This window comes from Vespa mandarinia, chromosome 24 (assembly GCF_050613455.1).
Source record: "Vespa mandarinia isolate Hongniang chromosome 24, ASM5061345v1, whole genome shotgun sequence".
NCBI classification, from domain to species: Eukaryota; Metazoa; Arthropoda; class Insecta; order Hymenoptera; family Vespidae; genus Vespa; species Vespa mandarinia.
Window position 1 is genome coordinate 141,133 of NC_140833.1, and position 22,883 is coordinate 164,015.

At 29.9% G+C, this 22,883-nt stretch overlaps 2 protein-coding genes across 8 annotated transcripts; one reads left to right on the top strand and one right to left on the bottom strand.

Annotated features, from left to right (window-relative positions):
- Positions 1-88: 88 nt before the first annotated feature.
- Positions 89-7,594, top strand: LOC118442710 (lysine-specific demethylase 4C). Of its 5 annotated transcripts, none has more exons than XM_085664025.1 (9): positions 104-506; positions 1,084-4,912; positions 5,002-5,184; positions 5,295-5,594; positions 5,681-5,872; positions 5,966-6,079; positions 6,186-6,278; positions 6,522-6,646; positions 6,725-7,594. In XM_085664025.1, exons 2-8 carry the CDS (start codon positions 1,103-1,105, stop codon positions 6,618-6,620), a joined length of 4,791 nt encoding a protein of 1,596 aa, XP_085520151.1. In that variant the 5' UTR covers positions 104-506; positions 1,084-1,102; the 3' UTR covers positions 6,621-6,646; positions 6,725-7,594. The 5 variants fall into 5 exon arrangements, with proteins under 5 accessions (XP_035724538.2, XP_035724536.2, XP_085520151.1 ...); XM_035868647.2 differs by having other exon boundaries at positions 105-506; positions 1,084-3,725; positions 3,930-4,912; positions 6,522-7,593; XM_035868645.2 differs by having other exon boundaries at positions 89-165; positions 6,522-7,593.
- A 1,879-nt stretch (positions 7,595-9,473) lies between these two features.
- On the bottom strand, positions 9,474-22,483 carry LOC118442711 (ATP-binding cassette sub-family G member 4). 3 transcript variants are annotated; one of them, XM_085663841.1, is made up of 10 exons: positions 22,289-22,483; positions 19,300-19,644; positions 13,796-13,913; positions 13,356-13,551; positions 12,993-13,140; positions 12,674-12,913; positions 12,418-12,528; positions 12,053-12,316; positions 11,718-11,974; positions 9,475-10,366 (listed from the first exon to the last, which is right to left on the bottom strand). In XM_085663841.1, exons 2-10 carry the CDS (start codon positions 19,535-19,537, stop codon positions 10,028-10,030), a joined length of 1,911 nt encoding a protein of 636 aa, XP_085519967.1. In that variant the 5' UTR covers positions 19,538-19,644; positions 22,289-22,483; the 3' UTR covers positions 9,475-10,027. The 3 variants fall into 3 exon arrangements, with proteins under 3 accessions (XP_035724543.2, XP_085519967.1, XP_085519968.1); XM_085663842.1 differs by lacking the exon at positions 22,289-22,483 and adding an exon at positions 19,717-19,893; XM_035868650.2 differs by lacking the exons at positions 19,300-19,644; positions 22,289-22,483 and adding an exon at positions 14,010-14,292 and having other exon boundaries at positions 9,474-10,366.
- Positions 22,484-22,883: the final 400 nt, after the last annotated feature.

A 22,883-nucleotide genomic window follows, 5' to 3' on the forward strand; every position in this document is an offset into this window, starting at 1 on the left:
TTTATTGAAGGAAAAGTGCGTGCGTGACTAAATGAACATTTTTAAATTTGCCGCCCGTCGTGCATGCGCATTTCTAATGTCTAGCAACATCGCTCACTTCACGATGCATCATGTCGCGATGCAATGCCACCTTTATTGCCATCTACGACGCCGTCAGGTACAGCGGTAATTGTCAAAAACCTAAGAGTCTTTAAGAAAAATTTTATTTAATATGGTGTTTTAGTGTGTAGAAAGTGATTTTTCTCTGTTATCCACGTGTCATTTATTCTTCCATTATTCGGTGAATCTATACAATTTCATTTCAAGTAGAGAAAACTAAAGTATATAATCGACGTTCTTCTAACATCGACATATTCAAGAGGAAATATTGCTTTGATGATCTACCTTGAAATAAACGATCTCGTCGAGGGATCCATTGGGGATGTCGATCGATCTAATTATTTTTTTCAAATCTTAACTCTTCATTAATGGACTTCATATAAGAAATTAATACCAAAACGAAACAGGTATCATCCATTTTGTTTACGCACACCTCTCCCGTCTCACGTTTCATTCTGAAAACATTGAACCTAGTTCACACTTTGAATGCTATCGATGAAATTCTAATGAATTTCATTGTGTTTTGGTTACATGTACTTGCATATTTTATTTTTATGAGCTTATAACTATTCTATTATGTCATTTTCAACATTATGAACGAATTAGAGAAATTAATTTATAGTTTTCTCGTCTCATCTTTTAGCTGATCTATTGTTTTCACTTATATTTTTTTCAATCAATACAATTTTTATTTTAATATCACGTCCTCTCTATTCATCTTCTTCCATATAATAACTTGAATTTCAAACGTTGCATATCCTTTAATGCATTTAATATTGCTATGTATGATTTGCTAATTGATAATATTATTTAAAACTATTAAATTAAGTCGTGTGTTGTGTGCACGTGCACGTGTATATATATATATATATATATATATATATATATATACACGCACACATACACGCACACACACATATCACAATTTGCATAATAGTTTTACTTTTTGTTTCAAGTTTTAATCTATGGCCTTTTGTATTTCAGATTTAAAAATTAAAGAACAATGGTCAACAACGCATCGCGGGGTGTACCCCGTATTCAAGTTTTTAGACCCACTTATGAGGAATTCAAAGATTTTACAAAGTATATAGAGTATATGGAAAGCAAAGGAGCTCATAAAGCTGGATTGGCTAAAGTTATTCCACCTCCTGAATGGATACCAAGAAAAAGTGGTTACGACCTGAATACCTTAGATCTTACGATTCCTGCACCTATATGCCAAGTTGTTACTGGAAAGCAAGGTCTTTATCAACAAATTAATATCCAAAAAAAGTCAATGACGGTCAAAGAATATAGCAAGTTAGCTAACTCTGATCGTTATAATACGCCTCGACATTTTGATTATGAAGATTTAGAGAGGAAATATTGGAAAAATATAACATACGTAGCTCCCATATATGGAGCAGATGTATCTGGTTCGTTAACTGATCCAGATGTAAAAGAATGGAATATCAATCATTTAGGGACGATATTGGATTACGTAAATAAAGATTATGGTATATCTATAGATGGCGTTAATACGGCGTATCTATACTTTGGAATGTGGAAAACTACATTCGCATGGCATACGGAAGATATGGATCTTTATTCGATTAATTATCTGCATTTTGGTGCACCAAAAACTTGGTACGCTATACCACCGGAGCATGGCCGCAGACTAGAGAGATTAGCCAGTGGTTTCTTTCCATCTAGTTATCAAAGCTGTCAAGCCTTTTTACGTCATAAAATGTCATTAATATCTCCACAAATATTAAGACAATATTCTATTCCGTGTAATAAGATAACGCAAGAAGCAGGCGAAATAATGATAACATTTCCTTATGGATATCATGCTGGTTTTAATCATGGTTTCAATTGTGCAGAGTCAACAAATTTTGCTGCACCCAGATGGGTAGAATATGGCAAACGAGCTACTCAATGCACATGCAGTAAAGATATGGTTAAAATATCAATGGATACATTTGTCAAGCGCTTTCAACCGGAAAGATACGAATTGTGGCTTCGCGGTGAAGACATTGGTCCTCATCCAGAGGATCCTAGACAAACGGCAGCGCCTATGCCCTCTCAGATGGATTTATTGTGTAGTAACAGCAGTAATGGACAGTTACCACAAAGTTATTTAAATGCTGCTCCTAAAAATAAGAGACATACCATTCATAAGAAGAAAAATATAATTGGCACCAATCCTGACGTTGATATGGCCGAATTAGTTAATCGTTCAGACATTCCGGCGGATTTAAAGAAAGCTTTACAAGATCTCGAATTTGAGGATGGTGACGATCAACCAGACGAACAACAATTGGAAGTATTGGAAGACATTTGGCTTAAGGCAGGTGAAATGGATGTCAATGAAGCAACTGTCTATGATGATGGCTATAATCGTAAAAAAGGTAGAAAAAGAAAGAAGAAGCAAAGTGGTAACGAAAAAGAGAAAAAGGATCAGAAGACAAAGAAAAATTCTGGCAAATTGATTAGTCCAAAAAGCACAGACGATATGCTTTTGATTAGATCAGAATCAGAATTGATTTCTGCAGGTTCTAATCAAGAATCAATTGATCAACAGAATTTATTAAATCAAGACAATTTACTTCAAACCAATATTAATGTCGCATCAGAAAGTAATAGTAATACATTGATCTCTCAATTGTCAAACGATGGATCTAATTTATTGGAAACTACTAATAAATCGTCTCCTAAGAAAAGGAAAAAACATTCTAAGACTCCAGAACATAAGATAAAGCAGAAAAATACTTCTAAAAGTAAGCGTAAACATACAAACATACCTTTGTTTGTTCCTAATGAGCCGTTAGATGTTTCTGATGCTGATGTACAACGCAAGCTAATAGCAATGCCAAGTCTTAGCCCTCATAAAGCATCTACTATGAAAGATATTTCTAATAATCAAAGGAAAATTAACCTATTACCAGGAAATATTATTTCTGTTGGAAATGAATTTAGTATGACCACCATGAAGGATAAAACAGTAGTAAATATTACCAATAGTGGACAGATAATACATTCTTCTTACGAAGACGAAAAGCAAATTGATAGTCCTATAAACATTAATATGCAAGAGAAACAATGCTCTCTCATAAAGAATACCAAAAAGGCAAATACAAAGCTTATTTATAAATCAACATTCCCTAATATAAACATATTAAAAAATATTGCTGTACAAAATAAACAAAATGATGAAAGTGCAGGTATAAAACTTTTAAATGAGGATTCAAAATTATATACTCAAGATACCAAGATGATCAGTGGTACGTCTTACAAAAGTGTTGGAATGGTACAAACAGAAAGATGTATTACAAATTACACAAGGAAGGATATAATAAAGGCACCTAGACTGATGCATTTAGATCTGTCCAATACCAAAGTAATATCAAAAGTAGAAATCGATGATACCGTTAAAGTCGAGAAAGGGCTACATGTTGCTCCTAATTTGGTAATGTTATCCAAAGATGATGTCCAAGATACAAAGCAAGATACGAAGCGCATTATGTTTTTGCCAAATACATCATTTAACACTGATCCACCAATATTACAAAGTGAAGTTATTGACAAAGAGACAGTGATACAAAATCCTTCATCGACATTTACTATTCAAACTCAAGGTAATACAGGTATGTGTAATTATTTTCCAAAAAGTACAATTTTATCACAATCACTTTGTAAAAGTAATATCAGCGGAAAGAAAGGTGTAGAATTTAAATCAATTAATGATTCAAATAATAAAGAGATGACAAAAAATTTCTGGAAAATTCCATATAATAACAGTATTTTCTTATCAAATGACGAGTGTAATAGACCATTTAAATTATCTATAGCAAATACAAAAGGAGGAGGTGGCATATTGAATACTTGTACAAATATTCAAATAGGTCCCGCAACAACTGCAACCTTTACAACTAAGCTAAAAAAATTATCAGACTCAAATACAGTCTTACTAGCTGCACCTCCTCCTAATCCATTGACCTCACAATGCTCGAAGATTACTCTAAGTTCTCCGATTCAATTGAGCACAATGGAACCAAGTAAATCCACCTTACATAGTAATGATAATTCATCAACAAATTTTGCACCTTTAACGAGAATTTTACCATCGTCGGAACAAATAGTTTCAAAAAATTCTTTAATCATCCGAAAAATTGATAAAGATCAAGAAACTTGCAGAAAATCAATAAAACGTACAAGTGCAAAGTCATTGCTTAATTGTACAGCAAAAAAGATTGACGTATCACCTGATTTAGATACAAAACAAGCTAGTACAAGTGTATTGGTTGAGAAGGTCGAAGGTAATACGCCATATAGTTTAAATTATCATTTTAACAATTTACAAAATCAGCAGAGAGCTATTATGACACCTTTGATAAAGCAAGAGGACAAATACTTTAATGTGTCTAAATCTCAACGGCAAAGTATAGAAACAAATTCTAACAATAAATACTTGAAAATGCCAGAATTAAAACCTATTAAGTCACCCGTAGCCAGAAGGAAATCCAAAGAGAAGCTTAAAAAAGCTACAACAAGGAAAAAACAGCTTCTCCAATCGACAATTATATCGGAAGAAAAAAGTTCTTCCAGTTCACATCCGGCTTTAACTATACCTGGTCATATTTCTGATATGTTAAATCCAAATATTCCAAGCAATGACCTAATGAAAGCTTTCAATGATTATTGGAGTGCTCAAATTTCACATTGTGCAATTTGTGCAACTTTTGCTTCCACTCGTTGTGGAAATAGTCAGTTAATGCCACCTGATTGGAAATATTGTAAACCCACTATTCTACCTGAAAGTTCTCCAATATGGGTAAGAGAACATTATGTTTATTAAAGTTTAACTTTTAAGAGAAAGAAAATAATTACAATAATTATTTTAATAATATTCCTCTTTCACAGGTATCAGCAACACTTTTTGCTGTAAATTCAAAGGAACAAGCTATTGAATCGGAAAATGACAAACTATTGAGATGTCGTGAATGTCATGTAACAGTTCATGCTTCCTGTTATGGAATTACTATCTTGCCCACTGATGCATCAAATTGGGCATGCGATAAATGTAAGGCTGGTAAAACTGACGTGGTATGTATTATGGCATATATCTAATATTAAAAAAATAATATATAACTAATTATTAAGAGAGAACTATTATAAAAGTTAATTCTCCGTTTTATTTTTTTCTTATTAAACAGATGTGCTGTTTATGCCCTATGCGTGGAGGTGCTGTAAAACGTACGAGCGATGGCGGTTGGGCACACATTTTGTGTGCTCTGATATTACCAGGTGTAACGTTTAAAGATGCTATTAATAAAGATCCTATTAATGTATTGACAATTAGAACAGATATCTTAAAACAACAATGTTGTTATTGCGGGCACAGCGATGGCGCTTGCCTCAGTTGTTCCCAATGTAATAATTTGTTTCACCCTTCGTGTGGACTTGTGGCAGGTGCTACTTTTGTAATACCAGTATACAATAGTCAAGAACTGCAGGTGAGAAAATGAATTCTGATCGACTATTACTAATGTTATATTTATTCTTTAAGGTTAAACGTTTAATGTTAAATCTTTGATTGCAGGTGACTTGCCATGGCCATGACGAAGGTAAGGAAAAAATTCTTGTCATTCGTCAGGGCGAAACAGTATGGGCGAAACATCGGAATTCAAGATATTATAAAGCAAAAGTAGAGTCTATAAAAGATACACTTTTCTATATGGTCACTTTCAGTGACAACAGTTTTAGCGATGATTTATATCCTTTGGATATAATTGTAAGTTTTTTTACGAGATATTTATAAATTACCTTGATGGATTATTATATATACATACGAATAATTAACATATTAACGCGTATTATTATTCAGAATTATGATCCTGGAAAACCGCCTCAGATTGGTGCGGCTGTTACTGTTAATTGGACAGACGGTGAAGTGTACGATGGTACTTTTGAGGGCACTAATCATCAAATTATGTATACCGTGAGTATACCAGAAACAAAAATTTGCAGATTTCAAATCAAATGTAATTGCAATAAATAGTTATTCGCACGTGCTTTTGTTAACACGGAACATGTTATTTTTTTAGGTAATTTTTGAAGATGGTTCTCAACTTGCCTTAAAACGTAATGATATATATAGTTTACAAGAAGATATGCCAAAAAGGGTACGCTCACGTTTGGTAAGTTTAGTAGCATTATAATTATTTTATTGTATATATTTTTGTTTCAATTATTATATTTTGTTTTTTATTTTTTCGTTTTATATTATATTTTATTTTTAAATATTATTTTTTTTTCTTCTTTTTTTTTCTTTCTTTCTTTCTTTCTTTCTTTTTTTTTTTTTTTTTTTTTTTTTTTTTTTTTTTTTTTTTTTTTTTAAATTTCTTTTCTCCTAATTTTTATATTTGTATAATTTATTAAAGTCCGTTGCCACAGAAATGAAGCACAGGTATCATCTTTACGGCATAGAGGATGAGTCAAACGCGCAAAGGCACGCGAAACAAGTGAAAAATTGTGATTAAGGCACCAATGTGTATACTACCATAATGTAAATAACCGATAGATACAATAATGTTTCATCTCGTTTCTGTAAATATTAAATTAAAATAGTATCTGTATGATTCAGGATCCGTTCCAGATCCCGGGGCAATCTCATAATTGTCATATAATCTGATTATAGGGAAATTATCTCCATTATTTAAGAAAAATTATAAGAACACAGTTTTATACCGAAAAAAGGGAAAAGTTGATACAAAATTTATATTAACATTTACAATAAAATGCGATCTCTCACTAAGGTGCATGTTACGATGGCAATGATGAATATTTAGATTTTCCTTTTTATTATTCGTATTTTATACTTTGACAAATTATTAGAATTGATTTAAGAATTGTTTGTGAAAATGAGAAAGAAAGCCCCAAGAGTTTATGGATGATCGGTGTGTGAAAGCGTGTGCACTTGTGTATATCTCTATCTGTATATGTATGCGTGAGAACTCTTAAAATGGCTAAAAAAAATTGAATATCGCGAACTAGTAGTAGACACAATATTGTAAAATATGCACTAACATGTTCACGCTCGTTTGTTCGGTTAAATCTCTTTCAGAATTTAAACGAAACTTTGTTCTCGATCAATTTTTCTTTACAGTTTTCATACACACTCACTCATACAGAGGGAGAGATAAGGTACTTTACAAATATATATATATATATATATACTTATATATATATATATATACACGATTGGTTTCCTCCTCTTAGAAGCCTTGAAAAAAGCCTTTTGGATGTTAAAATATATCTTGTCATTATGTTATTTTATTATATCCCGAAGAAATGTATTAGATATTTCTTTTCTCATATCTTTTCTCATTTTTTCCATTTTTTATCTTAATATTTGACGTTTTATGCGAGTATTGTTAGAAGATATTTACTTTAATCCGTTTCAATTAGAATTTGTATTAGTTCAAATTACTTTTAGTCAAAACATTTATTTAAAAATTTGTTTGTTTCTTACCTGTTTTTTTTTCTTTTTTTTTTTTTCTTTTTTTTTTCTTTTTTTCTTTTTTTCCATTATTTCGATTAAGAAAGCAAAAAATTATGATGTTCATAATACAAATGAATATTTTCTATTTGCAGTATAAATTAATAGTCGATTAAATTAATATGTGTAAACATTTTTAAACAGACCTTTCACGATTATTAGATTTTCTATTGCATACTATACGAATCATTTCATTATGAAAATTATATTAGCAATTTCTCATGTTTAAATGTTTAAATTTAATTAAAGAGATATTGTATATTTTTTAAAAAGTCATTGTAAACAAAAGCTTTATCATCGTATGCGTACGAGACAAATTATTCATGTTTAGTTTAATAATAATCATGACAAAACACATTTTTTTTTGTTTTTTTTTTCTGTTTTCTTCTTCTTTATAAACAGCTTCCAATAATATTCATAAAGCGTTCATATTTACAGACAATTGCGACTAAAGATTGTTAATAAGGTTATATAGTTTTCTGTCAATGTGTTGTCAGATTTTATCCAAGTTCCTTTTTAAATAAAAAAGAGAATAGTAGTGTGTGTGTGTATACGTGTATATATATATATATATATATATATATATATATATGTATAAAAACACATATATAGTTCTTATGCCTATCACGGCAGTATTTTCTAGTCGTTATTATCATTTCCTCTGCTGTTTAAATATATATGTTTTTAAAGAAGAAGCGTTCACTATAAATAAATTTTCAAGACTACTATATTTCTAATTTAATTTCATTAATAATACGTTAATTTTCCTTACACAAATAATAAAATAAGATTATTATATTATTTTCGATTAGAAATTCTTGATATCGAATATTAATAATAGGCATTTGAAATTAAATGTATAGTATTATAAATCATAGAAAATATAAATACAATATAAATCAAATATCTTGTTAAAACGTGAATTAAAATGTATATGTGTAGATCCATTGTTCAAAGTAAGATATATCAAGTAGAGAATATTCTTCAACTATATATCTACTATATATCTAAAATTGTTCAAAATTATTCATCGAACAAATTGATCCCTTTAGAATATCTATTATTTTTCTCTTTTCTTTTTTCATTTCTTTGTTATTTTTTTTGTCACAAAAAAATCATACTGGTTATTGGCAATGAGTATTTCATTAAAATTAAATGAATTTGATTGAATAAAGTATGATAATTGAAATGAGGTGATTTCGTTACCTTTTTTTCAAAAATTATAGATACAAACTTGGATAAATCAATTTTTTAAAGGGAGCATATTTTTTATGCATATTTATTCGAGAATATCATATTACGATATTATTCTTCTATAAAAATCGTTCATTTGGCATGAACTCGAAAGAATTCTCTTAAATATACTGCCTTTTTTTTGTGAAATATGGAAAATTAATAATATGAAAAGAAAAAGAATCATTTTTTTAATTAATGATCTGTATGTATCTTTTAATCTTTTTTTACAAATTAAAAATTAAAAATTAAAAATCAAATTCATATTTTCTTTGTTTTGATTTTATTTACAAAGATATAACAATGCTATTTCAAAAGTAAATTTCCACATTTTATTGTTCACATTCGTAAAGTTTCTAATCATATTAAAAAAATATTATTATAATATTACAGTGCTATTCTTGAGATTTTAAAGTTCTGATATATTTTCAAATAGATACGCTACGATATAATACGTGTAACATATGTACATCTGTTCGTTAATATATACATTAACAATGATTTACTCCTTTTTGCATAAATATAATATTAAAAAAAAAAAAAAAAAAAAAAAAGAAAAAAAAGAAAAAAAAGAAAAAAAAAAGAAAAAGAAAGAAAAAAAAATTTCACGGACGTATCACATTATACTTTATCACTTTATTTTCTAACCAAAGGAGTAAACAAAAAAATATATATATATACTTCAAGATGATTTTTAAAGCTTCATCAAAAATAATAAAAATAAATTATATACGAAGATTGTATCTTTTATAAAATACTAAATATACATAAGGGGCAAAGATAATCATATTCCATTATATTAATGTAATAACAAAATAATTTTAATATATACTGCCATCGAAAATTCAACGATTGATAATGGAGAATAGTAAAAGAACTGGCGAATGAAATTTTTTAAGATTTACACTTATTGTATATAAAACCAGTTAAATGTGAAAATTTAGAGATAGTGCGTTTACTGGTGCGCAGTTCGCATCACAGATAGATTCACAAACAATGTATGCATAGTACAAGTATATATTATGTAGTATACACGTAATATACATGTATTTAAAGCAAGTAACTAAAGGTAACGTTAAAGTAAAAAATTGAATAGTATTCGTTGAACAAATACTGAATCGCTCTCCTTGCCGATGCGATTGTATGCATAAAGTTCTACCTTCTATTAAGTTTACACCAAAGTGCACTAGCCGTTAGCAAATGCATAAGTACTCCTATACCAATGATCAATATCAAATTATTTATCACATTTGTATCGTTGATATCCATTTCGTTTAAGAATTTCGTTGGCTTCTTGTAATGACAATAAAACTCATCGCACTTGAGATCCATCCGGTCGAACCCATAAACTGTATAAAGAAGACTATGGAAACTGGCGCGAAAATAGGATATATAGAATAACCAACGAAAAGCGCGAGGTGTGTCCAAGTATGTCGCGCAAAATCCAAATACCGAGAAGAGAACTGCAATGATGGGTCCGAGGAACACGGCGATCTACGAGAAAGAATAAAATTAACAAATGTTGTTTTCCTTTTTTTTTTTTTTTTTTTTTTTTTTTTTCAACGCACGTTGTAGTATAATATAATAGTAAGATAATTGGAGAGAAATGATTGTTGTCAAGAAAAAGGCATAACGTAGAAAATGTTATTTAGAATAGCATAAAACTGTTTTTAAAAAAAAATATCAAACATTTGCGAACGTATTAACACTTATCGGTCGTAAATCATTTCTCATATGACAACTACTTTGTCACTGTGATCGTACGTCACGTGGAAAGTGACAAAACGGAATCTGTCGAAACTCTCTCTCTCTCTCTCTCTCTCTCTCTCTCTCTCTCTCTCTCTCTCTCTCTCTCTCTCTCTCTCTCTCTCTCTCTCTCTCTCTCTCTCTCTCCCTCTCTCTCTCTTTCTCTCTCTCTCTCTCTCTCTCTCTCTCTTTCTCTCTCTCTCTGTGAAATCCGGATACGATTGCCTTGTCAGATAAGTATTAGCAATGAAGCAATTGACATCTTCAGTGATATATTACTGTCCTTTGTACTCAATTTTTAATATATTGAGCTCAAAAATGAATAAAGAAAAGTTTATAAATTTCGATAGTGATAGTGACTGAGAATGTTTTGAAAATAATTCTCAAAGTGATTTTGATTCTAGTGATGAGACTAGCAGTCACATTTTATTACATCCTAAGAAAAGAAAAATTATGCTTATAAAATATTCAAGTGAAGAAGAAAATGATGTAGAAATATAAAATGATAATTCAGACGATGATTGGATTGAAATCGAGAGTGATGATGATGGTCTCCCTAGTAGAATATTTACAAATATCAATCACCAAATTTTTAGAAATGTTCAGCAACCAATAGATAATTTCAAAAAATTTATTATTAACGAATTCATAACGTAAATTATAACGCAAACAAACTTATATGCGAACGAGCAAATTGCAAAGAAAGAATTATCCGCCAGATTAATTTGGCAAAATTGGAAAAACATTTTGTATGAGAAAATGCTTGCTTTTTTTGATGTGAAGACTTCATGTGCAATATGTCATTTTTCGCTAAGATTTTTAAGAGAGAGCGTTTTTTTTCTTCAAATTTTTTGAATACTCCATTTACATCAAAATTTTAACAATAATAGCTATATAATAACAAGATTTTCGAAAGTCGAAAACTTTCTGGACTATATTTCTAACAAAAATGTTATTCTTATAATCCAAAAAATCTTTCGCATATTTACCGAAATCAGCTACAACTTAGTGAGAATCACTTATAAAAAGTTAGCGTCCGATAAGAGTTAATATTATTTTAATTTATATATAGATAGACATAATGATTTGTACGTTTTACCTTAACTGGCGTAGTCGCACCGATAAAGAATCCCCAAGCTTGCGCTGTTAAAGTTGCAGCTATGCTAACTATCATAAAAGAAATAATACGATAAGTTTCTACGGGCTGTCCCGTTAACCAATAACTGATTGCCAGATAAGTTGCAGCGCATACTGCTTGAAATGGTATTTCAACGAGTAACAAACTGATATAGTAGGGTGCCAATTTGTACCACCGATTGAAGTGTTCTCTTGTGAGAATTTTCATTTCCAAGGGAACTAAAAAGTAATGTTTTATCGTTAGATTCGATAGAAATATTTTTCTATTTGATGTAGCATCTCCCGCGAAATACTTACATGCAAGAGTCACCGCCATTTTTCCAGTGTAAATGATCAAAAGTAACGAACCATACAAGTAAACGTAATTAGCGAGGACACCGTTAGCACGATACCCACTTCCCATATAAAGGTAGCCAAATATAATACCGATTAGCAAATGACAAAGTAATCGCACCATCAATAGCGTATAATCTCTTTTCAGACATAATAATTGTCTTTTATAAAGGAGATAACACTGCATTAGAAAACCAGCTGGTGGTGATGGTTCTTTAACCATATTGTCTGTCAAGCAATCATAGATTTAACATTTAGAAAGTGTTTGCGTCATTTTCTTTTTTTTTTTCCTTTTTTCTCTTTTTCTTCCATCTCCAACAAGACATTACCTTCAATCGAATCTTTTATCGGCTCTGGTGTTTCCTTGTTCCATATATCTTCAACGGCTGCAGTTAATTTATCAACCGATATTCCGTACTCTCCGATTGCAACTTCGATAACTGAAAAAAAAAAGAAAAAAAAAAAAAAAAAAAAAAAAAAAAAAAAAAAAGGTTAAGAGAGACATCGCGCTTAATAATCGCATGGTCGCTAATCGAGTTAAATAGATCTAAAAGATAAAACTTTACAGAAAGTTCTTAGACTTACGAAAGTCCGCAGGATTGTGGTAAGCCGGACAAGTGATTCCAGTCGCCGAAAAGTGTGGTAACAAATCATGAATCGGACCCTTGTATATACAGCAACCATCAGCGAGCGCATAAAGCGAATCGAACATTTCGAAAATTAACGCGCTCGGTTGATGTATCGTGCAAATGATAGTACGCCTTTCCATTCTGGCGAGTCTTTTCAACAGAGCTATGCACTGACTACAGGACATTGAATCCAATCCTAGGAAAGAAATGAATATTAAAATAGACGAATGAAAAATTAAAAATGAAGAAGTATAAAGAAAAAAAAAAATCCAAACCAGTCGTAGGTTCATCAAGAAATAAAACTGATGGATTGCTGAGTAACTCTAGTGCGACATCAAGCCGTTTTTTTTGACCACCGGATAATCTTCCGCATAGTGTGTCGTAGCAATAACTCAAACCCAACATTTCCAAAAGATTCAAGACCTTATGACATTAAATGATTATCAAATCAAATTTTCAAAATATTGTGCCACATAAATTTAATATACTGAGGATAGTTTCTACTTAATTTATTAAAGTTTTTATAAAAGAATAAATCCATAAGAATAATATTATTATTAGAATAAAGTCGTTTATATCCTTAAAAATGCTTACGTCATTCGTTTCGAAATATTAAAGCTAATAGAAAACATACATACTTGAGTGTGTTTGTAAGCCGAACTGACAGTATAGCCCAATTTCAAGTGGGCTGTCATGGTCATTGCTTCGCCAACAGTCATTCTTCCTCGGACCAATGAGTCTTGTTGTATGTAACACGACGTTCTTCTCCATCTTTCGCTATGCGGTATTCGAATTTTCCCATTTACAAGAACCTCGCCGCTCATACCTTTTAAACTATATGGATAATGAATGAAAAAAAAAGAAGAATAGCATTCTCGCATAAGAAAAATATTCATACTTTAACTATCAAGTGTTTATTCCTTTTTTTTTCTGTTTTATTTTGCCATTAATATTAATGAACAGAAACGTATAAACATTTTGATTAGTCAGGCAAAAAATTAAATATATACGAATCTTTCATTTTATTATTTAATAACAGCTTATAGACAGTACATTATAATCGAAAATATATACTTACGTATAACCAGCCAGCACATTTAATAGAGTCGATTTTCCAGCTCCTGATGGTCCCATAATGGCAATCAACTCGCCAGCTTTGAACTCTCCACTAACGCCATGTAAAATCTCTTTGTCCTCTGTGTTAAAAGGAATAAACATAGGGAAGAAAAGAATTAAAAAATCATTTGTAATTATTTAATGTCAATTTTGGAAAGAAATTTTTTTATAATTACCTTTCCGATATACCTCGTGTTAATTTTATTTTATTTAATCTCTTTGATATCTTTTCTTTTTTTAATTAGTGTTTAGATTATGGATTCCAAATACCAGGAAAAGATATATGGGAAATGACACATTATTATTAAAATCACTAAGCTCATCGAGAATCCTGTCCGTGACATAATTTGCATCGATTCATAGAAAAAAAAAAATCAAACGAGATGATATTCTGAGTAAAAAAAAGATATCTAATAACAAACTTTATTTAATTCGACGGTTTGATGGATCTCGTCGATGTTATTATCCTTGAAATTTGAACTGTTATTAAGATAAAAGAATTAAACTTATCTCTTTGGCTTTTAAAATAATATAAATTTTATAGTTTTCTATATCTTTTTTTTTTATATATATTTCTTAGAAGAAAAACTGTATATATAATTACAAACAAAAGAAAAAACGTGTTTAAGAGAAACGCGTAGAAAAAATACAAACTGTATACGCTTGTGCGAGCGTGTCACGTTCACGTGTTTAGGATGGCAATCAGATATGACTTTTGGAGAAAGTAGGCAACGAAAGTTTATGAAACGAGAAAAAGAGAGAGAGAGAGAGAGAGAGAGAGAGAGAGAGAGAGAGAGAGAGAGAGAGAGAGAGAGAGAGAGAGAGAGAGAGAGAGAGGCTGGGAGAGGTAGAAAGAGAAAGTTGTACAACAATTGATGAATTAAATTAAAGAAGGAATAAGATAAAGAAAAAAAATGATATCATAATTATTCATGATGTTCTTGCTATGAAATTCTATATATCTTGTTTATTTATATCTTGTATAATTCCTATATATATATATAGGAATAAAAACAAGCAAGATATATATATATATATATATATATATATATATATGTAAATAGAATTTACCGTTAATTTTTTTTCATACTGAACATTTGTATTTTCAATAGATATAAGAGTTGTTAAGATTTATTATCGGTAAGTCGCGTTAAAATATTTCAAAAGATTCATCAATGTATCAATGAGAATACGTTTTTCTTTTTTTTTTATTCTTTATTACGCTTCGATACTACTGGCTACTGTTTGTAATAGATGTAATATTTTCAATTACATTAAAATTATCGAGAAGAAAAGTGTTCTTAAGGACGAAGAGATAAATAAAATCTGTCATTCGGTACTTATTCAATTTAAAACTGATATACGTAGTGATAAAATTGTTAATGTCATGTTATTATTAACTTGAAAAAAATATGAGCCTCTAATAAGACATGTCAATAAAATTATAGCATAATTTTATATAATATATACTGTAGTTTCAAATCATTGTATTAAATTAAACATAATTTTCAAGTATTGCTAAATAAATATTTAGTATTTGAAGTTGGTATTATATAATTATAATTATAATTACATATATATATAATTATAATATATATATATATTATATATATACGTTATATATATTACATATATATTAAAATATGTTAAAAATAATCAACTTCGTAGTCAGAGATGAATCATTAGAAATGTCTTCTTTCTGTTGAAATGATAATAGAAATATAATTACTTATAAAACTAAATATTTATGAGTTGGTATATTTTCCTCGAATCGTAAAAGAAAGGAAAGAAAAAGAGAGATGAGATTACAAATCATTTGATTTGTATTCCGAACAAAGAAATACCGTTCGCCATATTATTAAATTATTCACATCTGTCATGCAATAATCGTAGTTTCGTAGTAATTGCACGTTTTTTTTTCTTTTTTACATTCCATCCCGTAACTTGCATAATAATAAACAATTAATATTCATTGGTATGTGTGGAATGAAAAATTTTTATTAATCGCAATACGTCTTTATTTTTTTTTCGCCTGCAAAACAAAAGCAAAGCTCCAATAAGGATAGAGTAAAGCACGCATATCCCTGTTTATTTGAAAAAAATTCATTATTCATCCATCCAGAGAATTGGTGATAAATTTTCCCCGACGTGTTCATACTCAGATAAACTATCAAGTAAGTTCAAGCACGAGAGCACGTTACAGTAAGATTTTTATATTTGTTTTAAGAAACTCTTGTATTATTCATAACTTGCGATAAAAGAATAGATATGCTATCGATAATTTACAAAAGAAATATAAATGTTAATACGCACATATCCCTAAAACTAAAGACATGGAGACAATGTTCGAATATTTATCGAAAGCTTAACGCAACAAACTATTATTAAGGCTTCGCAATTCCGACTTTCAAAATTTTATCCTTCTCATTTATTTCTTATTTCGTTTCGACATTACTCTACGACGTTATTTTAAATTTTATGATTATATAAAGATAAAATTCTTCCGGATAGCTTTTAAATAAAATCGATAATGCGATTAAATTTGATGTCCATGAATATAGTATATAATTAAAAAGGTATATATTAAATACAATTATGTAATGAATGAGAATTAATACTTCCTAAAAGTTTATCGATAAGTTTCGACAGAAATTTCATTATGTGATTGTCTTTTAACCTTCAATAATAAATAAGGAGAGATTAAAGGTTACGAAAATATTTAGCATCAATAAAAGTACAAAAAAAAATGAAGAAAATATCAATAAAAGAGAAGAATCCTTATTTTAAACTTCAATAATCACGTTTTTTAATAATGATTTTAATTCTATTTATAAAACGCTTATGTGAGACATATAATGTATCGCTAATTAGTAGCTGAGTCGAGAAACGGTTCGTAATAAAAATGGCCCATCGCTTGCAACGGAAAATTGGTGCAACGAACGTTACATCATCTATTATGACTGTAGCTAATAGCTTTTTTTTCCTTATTGCAATTGTGATCTAAAACAATGTACATTCCAAGTCAAAAAGTCAAGGAAAATCCGTCGAAGTTGAGCAAGTCTGGTCGTTTCGAATAGTATCTGCAATGGTTACAATAAGATATTTATTTATAAGGCTATTCATTTTTAATTCGTTATTATAAACAGGCTTTGACACATGCGTTATAATAAGTTGCCATAATTATAATCGTATGACAATAATTCAACGAGATGTGTCCATTTGTTTAGATAAAAAATTATTATTTCATCGTATTCTCATCCTTTTCGTCAATGGAACAAGAAAAGAATTTCTATATGATCGTAACAACCAAGGCGCGTAACCTTGTTCTTTTACATTTCGTCAGATCTTTTCGTAGTATTCGATCCAAGAGAAAATCAAATCCATTTTAATAGTCGATTCGAAACAGGACAGTTTGTATATCAAACACAGATCTTAAGATATGACTCAATTGAGTCATTCGAAAGGAGTTTCTCTCTCTTCTCTCCCTTCCCCATGTAATTAATTTTCCGCCTATTTCAAACAATTTCAACTGTCTATCGAACGCCGGTGTGGTTGCTTCATCGCGTACTTAAATGCATTGCTCAATGATAAATAAGATGTACATACGCATACACAGGCCAGATATTGTCTATTTACAATCACTCGTAATTCATAATGCAAAAAATAATATATATTTTCTGCGAATAGAAATGTCAAAAGAATAAACAGGAGTCGATCCTATACATACTTGTCGTCTTAGAAAAAGAAAGAAAAGAAGAAAAAAAAAAGAAGGAACTATATATCATATAAATTAATTGAATACAATCATTGTAAGATATTTAAAACTGATTTTTGTAAAACTACGCTTATTATACAAATATATAAAATATTAATAGAAAAAACTTTTATAATTTTCCGTTGTGCGATAATATTTAACAAATCGAAGAGAAAAAAAGTATACTCGTAGAAAGAGTAGCGCTAAGAGAGAAAAATGTTTAGATTGTAAAAAAGAAGAGATAAATGATGACGTAATCGAAACTTTAAGCAAAACGTGTAATGCGAGTCACGCCCGTGATAATCTTTCTTACATATTGAGATACACTTGCAATTTGCTTTAAGCGTATACTATTTTCTTAAGATAATTTCTTAACGATTTTACAGTATCAATCGAATTTTCAAAAAATTTTCCAAATCTCTTACGAGCGCGATCGATTATTCATCGTTAACGTTTCTATTTATACAACCTAGTTACTTATACCATGTTACTTATCAGAGATTATCGGAGAGGAAGAAAAGAAGGAAAAAAGTAAAGGAAAATAAAACAAAATAATATTGTAGCGGTCTAACGAAAAAGTACTTTTATCTTCTACAATGTAATAGGCTAATCTATTGTAACAGAGTATAGAAAGTATTTAACATAAAAACAAAAAAAAAAGTTATAAATTCCCGTATAATAGAAAGATTGATTTGATTTATCAAGGTTAACTAATCTTTACAAGTTCAAGCTCGTTTAATTAATGTATCTAATCCTTTATACATTATATATGCTTGACAGCAAAGAAGAAAGGAATCCATAGTTCGAACGATTAAATGAGCGATTAAATATATGATTGACCATCATTATCAATCGAATATTTTTATAATATTTACATACGCGCAGTAGAACAAAAGGGCAGAGAAGAGAAAGAAAAAGAAGAGAAAGAAAAAGAAGAAGAAAAAAAAGGAAGTAAAGAAAAAAATTATAAGATTGGGAGAGAACGTTACGTGTTATAACGCATAATTGCGAGATCATGAATACTGTGAAACTTAACTTGATATGAACTTTGTGTCGTTGTTAAGAAAAACGATGACTACAATATATATACATGGATTACAATATATATGATATTTAGAATTAATAAAGTAATTAACTTGTTCAATTTGTATCCTTCTGACAATTTTATCATTCTGACTCGTAAGACTCAAATTTTCACATACTTTTTCCACGTGAAACGAAATAGGTAAAAGGAATTTTTTTTCTTTGATTGTTGTTAAGCATCCTCTATAGGTAAATATATCAATAATGCTTTCGCAATTACATAAGCGTTTTCATAACACTTCTTTCATTTCGAATAATATCTCGAATAATGAGCGACGATAAACACGAGCGATTTTTTCTTAATTTTGTCAAAGGTTAAGCGCTGTTTTATATATAAATATATATATATATATATATATATATATATATATCGATTGATTCTAGTCGGGTGAGAGCAAGCCCGCGCCTTCGATATATCTAGGAGATTATATTAGGTGGACCGGAAAGTAATGTCGTTTCTGCGCATGTCGATATTTGATTGTGATTAAAAATACAAACTTGTTAAAAATTTATTCGTTTGAATTTAATTTAAGAAAGCGACATTACTTTCCGGTCAATCTAATAATTTATAATCGAATGACGATACGACTACTATGTAAATTCACCCAGGTATAAAAGCAGAGACTTACTTATAGAGAAGTTTCGAAGATTCCATTGCTTCACACGAAATCGTATATTCTTGAAGACCAAGTCAATTTCTGGTCTCCTTGGGAAGGAATGCTTTTCATTTAGGATATAAGTCGAAGGAGGAAGAGTATCGGTAACAATCGTGACGTCTTGTACATTGTTCTGACTCGTATTGTCAATTTGACAACAACTCAAGGAGGATCGTGACGGCGAACAATTTGTAGAAGCGCAGCTCGTCATTGTGAGTTTTCGATAATATATTATTTTCTTCTTTTCGTACTGTTATTTCTGTCTCGTCTCTCGGCAAATCCACTTCTTTCGATCTCAAAACGGTTGTATCATTTTTCCTTAAAAAAGAAAAGAAAAATCAAATGATTATAAATTTTATAAATGGGATGCGCTGATATAAATGCATGTACCTTTGCAATATCTATCTGTGCATATAATCTATATATACATATATTTAAAACACTTGTTTATTTTTTAATGTAAAATACTCGAGGAAAGTTTTTGTCGTTCTTTGACAGAAATATATTGCTTTTATCAACGCTGAAATAACATTGATAGAAACAATATCAATGTTCCGACTCTCGTATCATTCATACCACGATAAAACAAAACGAGAAACTGATTACTTTGATCTTGATCTACTCTGAAGAGAAAACAGCGAGAGAGAGAGAGAGAGAGAGAGAGAGAGAGAGAGAGAGAGAGAGAGAGAGAGAGAGAGAGAGAGAGAGAGAGAGAGAGAGAGAGAGAGAGAGAGAGACGAGCAACGTTGTTAGATAAAAAAAATCATGCAATAGTGTAACTATTCTTATTGTTATATACATTTAAATCCGATGCACTGTGATTTCACAATTTGAAATTTTCATGTCATATCTTTTTATTAAATACTTTTATTAAAGACTTTTATACCTTTTATTTCCAGTATCGACTTAACTAATGTACCTTGAATTGATCCAATATTTTTTGAAAAATGATGATTAAAAAGATTCTCAAAGAGTGACGATACAATGAATGCCTAGATTATATTTTTTTAAATATCGAAAGAGAAGAAAAATAATCATTAACCATGAAAAAGGCACAAAAGAATGTTATATAAAAAGGATTTCGATAATGATTACGGTCAAAAAATCAATGAACTATAAAGAAGAATGAGGAGTAAATGGTGAATAGAGAAACGTAAAATCAGTAAATAATAATTGGGAAGGAAAATTCTTGCGTCAGCTTTCATCGTGTCTGTATATTCGATCTATGTATATAATACTAGGCGGATATGTACTTATCTAAGTACTTGCCTTCTAGAAAGTGGATTTGAAAGAGCACGATTATCTTCGTGTACAAGTTGACAGTAAATACAACTAAGTTTCTCTCAAAAACTACTATAACGCGATAACTTTCACGGTCAGAAAGATATTTCTGTTGCATTTTTTTTTTCCTTTTGTTTTCCTATTTACTCAAAAATCCAAATAATGATAGAAGAAATAATGTTAGCACAACGTCATAAAAACGATACGATATCTGAATGAAACGTTATTAACTAATCAGTCAGAAAAGAATCGATTCAAACATGGACATATATATACGTATATGTTTGTATTATTAAACTGACGGATATTTTCGCAACCAATTCTGAAAGATATTACACGCAATAATAATCAAGGATAATTGAATCACTTTGAGAAATTATATTTTCGTATTACCGAGTTTCCTTCATTCTTTTTCTTTTTTTCTATATCATAAGTTTTAAACCCCATCGATTATCTCATATTTACACACACCCACCCACCCACCTCCCCACACACACACAACATATACATGTGTATATATCTCGTTCAAGAACAAGTTTAGTGATTAAGTAAATAATCATTTACATATTTTTTATAATATGTACATACCTCTTACTCGTTCTCATGTTTTATGGCAATGATGACGATACTCATCATTCATTTTTCAAACAATCAATCTTATCAGAATTTAAAGAGTATTTAAATTGATTATGCAACTTTAAAGTTAGATGGCAAAAAGTAATAAATGGACGACGAGGAAAGAAAAATGGGGAAAAAAGAAAAGAACAGAAGAGACGAAATGAAAATGATCGAAGGAAAATATGTAATGTACTTTTTCCCCTTTAGTTTTTAAAATCGACGTGAATCGTAATTATTCATAATAATCCACATGCATATGATGAGCGTTCGTTACATCGAAAAATAAAATTACAACACTGATGTTTGTTTATTATCATGTATACTTGTTCGTTTCAAGTAGGAAGTCAGTCTTAGATCGATAATAAAATAGAAAATATCGTAAAGCTTTTATTAGTAATATATAATAAGTAAATAAATTTCAATGATTCACTTCGATCGTATGTAATCGATTTATATTTTTAAACGCGATCTTTTAAATTTCTATTTCAATCTTTCCTGCTTACAGGATATCCTGTCGACTATATAATTCACATGATTATTTATAAGGTAACGTATTATCAATGATTCATTCTTCTATTCCATTTTTGTTTTCCACAGTAAGGGTGGAAGAGGTTAAAATATCACGTGGTTATTATCATGTACTATATCGACCATCGCGGTGGAAGAGAAATGGCCGTATACGTATGTGCATATAGAAACGTCATTCCATAGAGAAAGAGAGAAGCAAGGGCAATGCTTGACCGTAAAACGGTTAAACGTTCTACTTTCAACATCAACGTTTTAGAAACGAAACACGACGATAATCATCCTAATATAACTATCTTAATCGTAAAATGTATCGGTCGAAAGAGGTTATGATGCGTAAAATATTGTTAAGGTACCGACTATGTTGATCGACTGATCGACTAGTCGAACGCAGCATTGCAAAAATAAAAAAAAAATAAAAAAGAGAGAAAAGAAGAATAAAGAAAAGGAAAAACCAATGCTCATCGTAATTTTCAAAAAATACACTTAAAGTAAAATTTTAAAGATTGAGAAGAAACTACGAATGTATTATACTTACCGATCAGGAATAAATAATATACAATATATATTGAGCCAAAAAGAGCACTTTCTGTTAATGCAAATATGCGAATTACACGTACGAGCGTTCCTTTACTGAAGGTAAACTTTAACAAAACACCTCGACATCGATACGTCTAACATCGCCGAATCCTTCTAAAGAACTGTTCAACGATAAAGACCGCTTCTCGCACTTGTCTTTCTCAATTTTTTCGTGGTTACAGTAGTGACGCATACTACGAATCACGAAATTAGCACAACCGTATCCATTGGTCGATTTTGTATTACGCGCGCTTGCTAATGCGAGCTTACTCGTTATTGTTCTAATACCAGTTTCTTCTTATTTGATGATCGATAAGAATATTTCAAGATAACCAGTAGAATTTTTTAATGTTTTTTTTAATGTTTCTTCTTCTATAAAAAAAAATTTACGTTATAAATGATTATGATTCAATAGAATATGATTACATACGTTTGCATAATTTTTCTTTCTTGCGTATCTTTTTTTACGCTCGTATGTATAACCTAGGACATTTTAATACATAAAACGTTTAAAACAAAAGTTTACAATGAAAAAAGATGCTTTTTATTTCTAA

What these genes read in the sequence shown, in the direction of transcription:
- LOC118442710 (XM_035868645.2), top strand. Translation starts at nt 1,103, where the DNA reads ATGGTCAACAACGCATCGCGGGGTGTACCCCGTATTCAAGTTTTTAGA. An exon ending in CTGAAAGTTCTCCAATATGG is followed by an intron (nt 4,913 to 5,001) that starts GTAAGAGAACAT and finishes CCTCTTTCACAG; the next exon opens with GTATCAGCAACACTTTTTGC. An exon ending in ATCATCAAATTATGTATACC is followed by an intron (nt 6,080 to 6,185) that starts GTGAGTATACCA and finishes TTATTTTTTTAG; the next exon opens with GTAATTTTTGAAGATGGTTC.
- LOC118442711 (XM_085663841.1), bottom strand. Translation starts at nt 19,537, where the DNA reads ATGACGAGCTGCGCTTCTACAAATTGTTCGCCGTCACGATCCTCCTTG. An exon ending in CCACAATCCTGCGGACTTTC is followed by an intron (nt 12,529 to 12,673) that starts GTAAGTCTAAGA and finishes TTTTTTTTTCAG; the next exon opens with TTATCGAAGTTGCAATCGGA. An exon ending in AATGGCGGTGACTCTTGCAT is followed by an intron (nt 11,975 to 12,052) that starts GTAAGTATTTCG and finishes ATTACTTTTTAG; the next exon opens with TTCCCTTGGAAATGAAAATT.